Source organism: Pundamilia nyererei, unplaced genomic scaffold (assembly GCF_000239375.1).
Source record: "Pundamilia nyererei isolate P.nyererei 1_Seehausen unplaced genomic scaffold, PunNye1.0 scaffold02148, whole genome shotgun sequence".
NCBI lineage: Eukaryota > Metazoa > Chordata > Actinopteri > Cichliformes > Cichlidae > Pundamilia > Pundamilia nyererei.
Genome location: NW_005189549.1, coordinates 1,854 through 6,831, shown reverse-complemented (window position 1 = coordinate 6,831; position 4,978 = coordinate 1,854). Strand labels below are relative to the sequence as shown.

The following is a 4,978-nucleotide window of genomic DNA, read 5'->3' as shown; positions in this document are numbered from 1 at the left end:
CAAAAAGGCTAAAATGACCAAAGAAAAAGTGGGAAACAGTTAAACATGAGAGGTCAAAGGAGCTTACAAAGAAAAGCGTCTGGACTTCTTTAAGTTGCTTGAAGACGTTTCACCTTCATCCGAGAAGCTTCTTCAGTTCTCACCTTGGCTCAGGCGATTAGAGGATCATCAGGGGGTCCTTTTGTCCCTCTCTGGGGGGAAACTCCCACTGGGTTTATATCTGGGACTCTCCACCATTTGACCTTAGAACTGAAGAAGCTTCTCGGACTATGATCTCGGACTTCGACTACGATGACCTGGATGACTGAGAACTTTCACAAACACTTAAACATGAGAGGTTTTTGGACAAAGTTTGTGTTTTTTCCATTGTTTAAGCACTGCTTCCAGCCAAGAGTGATACCATATATGTCCTATAGCTGCAGAAAAGGCTAACATTGTTATCTTTTTACCAAAAAAAAACAGCTGAACATGAGAGGTTTTTGGACCAATTTTGTGTTCTCCTTTCTTTAAGCACCGTTTAAGCACCGGCACCGTTTCAAAAGTACCGGTTTGGTACTGGTATCGGATAAAACCTAAACGATACCCATCCCTACTCGAGATGAGTACTGTCAGTGTGCCTCAGGGTGGCTGTGGCTACAATGTAGCTGCCATCACCTGTGTGTGAATGGGTGGGTGACTGGGTGTGTAAAGCACTTTGGGGTCCTTAGGGACTAGTAAAGCGCTATACAAATACAGGCCATTTACAGGCCATGAGAGGGGCCTGTTGAAAAAGCCTGTCTGTCTCATGGTAACATACAGGAGTCATCACTCACTGTAAAGGTGACACAGAGTTCCCAAACTTCATGCATTACCACTGCATCAATCACCAACAGGCGTTACATGCAAAGGTGATCGGGCATGTCATGACTCCCGTCGTGAAGATCATAAACAGCATCCGCTCCAGAGCTAAACAGCACAGAGCATTCAAGGTGCTGTTGAAGGAGCTGTCAGCTGACTGTGGTGACCTGCTACTAAATCCTGTGGCTCAGCACGGGATGGATTTTGCTTTGTTTTTTGTCACTTTTGGGTGAAATCAGGGAGTTCATGCAATCCAAGGCGATGACACAACGCTGCTGGAGGACAGTGAGTGGATACTTGACCTTGCATTTTTGATGGACATTACTGGGAAATTGAACCATTTCAGCTGTAAGCTGCAAGGCAAAGGTAAGACTGTTGCTGACATGATAAGTGCTTTAAATGCATTTAAAGCCCAGATGAACATCTTCTCTGTGCATGTACAGAGAAATGCACTTTCCCTCTGTGCAGATGGTGCTGAAAGACAACGCTTCTGCATCTGAGACTTTTGACAAAGTTGCAGAAAAGTACTCTCAAGACCTTGATCATTCATTTCCAATCCATTCATGAACGTGGACACAGCATGCATTGCTGAGCAACTAAGTGCACTGTTCAGCTTTATGCTGGACAGGTGGAAATCGAAATTAGAACACAGCAAAATGACCTCCACCTCAAAGCCAAACTTTGGGTGCCTTGTTGACACAGAAAAGTACAGTGGTGTATGCACAGCATCTATGAAGGTTGCCAGCCTGTATGGTTCAACCTGTCTTTGTGAATCAGCCTTTTCTGACATAAACTTCATCAAGAACAAGCACAGAACACGCCTCTCTGATGCACATCTGCAAGACTGAGAGCTGCGGTGTCAAGTTATACCCCAGATTGCAACACACTGGTGAACAGCAGGAAATGCCAGGGTTCCCAGTGGCAACATGGCAGTGTCATGGCAAAGCTGAATTTAATTATTGAAAAACAAACGTGTTCATTGAATGTAACATTTGATTTTTTTTAGAAAATCTGCAGATTTTGTGACAAGTTCAGTAAAATCTGAAAGTTGATTTTTGTATGTTTCATAATTGATAATCTGTGCAGACATGGTGCAGTGCATGATTTGTTCAACATTGTTAGCGGCAAGTGAAAACGTTGCAGATTATTTGAAAATGTAAATACTTTAGAGATTTATAGAAAGAAAGTGTGTGTATGTATCTGTTTCCTACCTTCTTAAAGCATTGTTTGTAATTATTGTGAGAAATCATTAACAGAATCAGTGTCTTTACAGAGATGAATACCTTCAATTATTAATAATAACATATAATTTAAAGTAAACTGAGCAAATTTGTTATTTCAGAAGTGTAAAGTATCAAACTGGTAGCCCTTCGCATTAATCAGTACCCAAGAAGTAGCTCTCAGTTTCACAAAGGTTGGTGACCCCTGATTTACTTACCCCTGAGTCCAGTTTACTGTAGAAGACTTCTCAGGATGAAACAGACACCCAGGGTTGGAAGCACATGCCCTGTCTGCTTTCAGTATTGCTATTCCAACCCTATTCCCAAAGAGATACAGCCCAGTTTCTCTTTGACTGCAGCTGTTGATTAAAACTGTCAATCATTATGTCCTGTCTAAGTTTTACAGCATCAAGTCACTAATGAAAAACAAACTTGTGAGAAACATGTACCCTTGATCCAACACCAGCATTAAAACAAGTTCTCCAGTTGTTGTTTCAGTCTGAGCTGCCGGTCCTCTAACATGGGTATGCAGACTTATTCTAAATGCTCTGAACAACAGAATAATTCAACTCTGTCTTATTTCATCTGGGCCAAATTGTGTGTCCCCGAAGATGCGCGATTATAAAATATACAAAATAAGACAATAACAAAGTGTATTAGGCGAATATAAAGTGATATTTACATTTTTCTGCTAGGAGATTTAGCACATCATAAGCTACTTGTCAGTTATGACGGCCCTTAAAATAAACACTGGTGCTCAAACTAAAGACATTTCCAAGTGACACAACAGGCAGTGCACATGAAAATGGCTCTCAGCGTCAAGGTGCTGTATTACGCTTCAACAATTGTATGGGATATCATTACCATAAGTACACAAGACTAGGTGTAGAGGCCTTACCGAGGTATTTAATGGTGAATCCCCGAGGCGGATTAAGAGACCTCCGCATCCATCCCTCCCTCAGCACCTCCAGGTGGTCTTCCTTGCCTTGAATTAATAGCACATGCTCGTCAATCCATCCCAGGAAGAAAGTCTCGGACACGGCCTCTGTAATCCGCTGGTTCCATACATGATGCTGGGTATTTTCTGCTTTAAAATCGGCAAAAATCTCATAGCCGGTGTGGTGTCTCGGGAACTCGTCGCTTTCAGACACCCTGCCCCCTAACGCCTCCCCAGCCCCGACCCTGGATAGCACTATAGCCAAAGAATGGGGAGCTATCTGCAGGAAAGACTCCATTGTCGCATCGGCCTTCTAGCTCTCGGTCGAATACACTACAATCGTTTTATTCATCTCTAACAACGTCGGGCTGAACGGAAAACAAACAGTCCATGTTGGCTGGCAGTGCAGCTACGTTTTGCGGCAGCCGCATAGATTATAGTTGTATTTCATGAAGCTAGTCTGCTAGCTGCAGTTAGCTCTTTAACCTTACATGTACCCAATTTCTACATTTTAAGGTCCGTCTTCCTGTTCGGGCGGAATGTAGAGCCCCGAAACCGAACACGAAAATTAGTGTTGATTCATCTCGAGTGCTGTCTAGCAGGAGAGGACATGATTCATTCTCGATTTAAACCTCGTTGTTGCGCCTGAGATCTAGAAATATTGCTACCTAGCTGGATGCTAACATTTTAATCAATTCACCCCGGCAACAGATGCGGCGGCGCCCCTCTTCTTAGCAACAGACAGCAACGCAGTTTCGTGGGTCAGTTGGCTTTGATTTGCCAACCTTTACGATTAAGGGCCAGGCGTAATTTTCAGTTGTCAGATGATCGTGTCGAGTCTTGCGATACGCTTTAAACAATACGTAAGAATACAGCTGGATGCAGGACTGTCTCATCCAGGTACAGTGGTGACAGACGTCGCTACGGAGCTACGCTTTAATAAGTGTGAAAACATTCTTCCGGGTACATTTTCAACTTAAGACTCTCCGTGCCACATATATATGTGGGCTAACTATTCTAAATAATTACTATTACCTTGTTAACAAATTATTATACTTGAATAATACATATAAAAATGACTCGCATATAATTATACTATAGTAAATCTTTGTTCATGACTAGTTCACTTGAAATGAGCAGTTTTGAAACACACATTTTGTAGTAGTTCAACAGATCATTTTTATGAATTTTCTGAACGATTTGGGAGTGATTGTAGCCTCCCCGAAGTAACGAATCACAAATAACTGTGTGTGTTTTTTGTGTGTCTTGGCTGTGCATGGGTTATGTGCAATATGTGTGGAATATGATGAATTCTGAAGTGCTTAACAAGCTAATAACACACACGCACACAGACACACTAACTGCCATAAAACTTGCATAAAATGTTCTTGTCCTCAATTCTTCCAAGTTTGTACACACTCATTTTAGTACATGATTTGATAGCTTACACATCCCATCACTCAGTGCTGCTGCTCCAACACCTCAGGGCTGGATGTGCTGCAGCTGTCCCACAACAGACTGACCATTTAATTCAGGTATTTTGGAGTGGGGAAACACCCCTACCTAAAACATCTAAAGCAAGCTGTCCCAAGAACCAGAACTTTGAACTGCTGCATTGCCATTATTGCCTGAAGAAAACTGGCCCAACTACACGGTGTTGCCCTGAGACAACGAACCAAAATCTGTCTATAAACAACTCAAAATACTTCTTCAATGTTCTTAAACATGCACAGATTTTAAATATATGCTTATTTCAATTTAAACGTACATAAAATTGATATTAGTCTCAGCATTAGCTAGCACTCTGTCGTGCAGATTTGGCATCTGAGAGGATTGCTCCACCCCCGAGTCAAAGGTCAAACTCTGTGCTTCTCATCATTTTACTGAAAACTGAAGTGTGTTGTGTCACAAAATAAGTAAATGGTAAATGGCCTGTATTTATATAGCGCTTTATTAGTCCCTAAGGACCCCAAAGCGCTTTACA

At 42.0% G+C, this 4,978-nt stretch overlaps 1 protein-coding gene across 1 annotated transcript; it reads right to left on the bottom strand.

The window, feature by feature from the left end:
- Positions 1-2,266: 2,266 nt before the first annotated feature.
- LOC102209648 (storkhead-box protein 1-like) lies at positions 2,267-3,918 on the bottom strand. Its single transcript, XM_005755616.1, has 2 exons — positions 2,956-3,918; positions 2,267-2,416 (listed from the first exon to the last, which is right to left on the bottom strand). The coding sequence occupies exons 1-2, from the start codon at positions 3,290-3,292 to the stop codon at positions 2,364-2,366; spliced, it is 390 nt and encodes a 129-aa protein (XP_005755673.1). The 5' UTR covers positions 3,293-3,918; the 3' UTR covers positions 2,267-2,363.
- Positions 3,919-4,978: the final 1,060 nt, after the last annotated feature.

What these genes read in the sequence shown, in the direction of transcription:
- LOC102209648 (XM_005755616.1), bottom strand. Translation starts at nt 3,292, where the DNA reads ATGGAGTCTTTCCTGCAGATAGCTCCCCATTCTTTGGCTATAGTGCTA. An exon ending in ATTCACCATTAAATACCTCG is followed by an intron (nt 2,417 to 2,955) that starts GTAAGGCCTCTA and finishes TTTAATCAACAG; the next exon opens with CTGCAGTCAAAGAGAAACTG.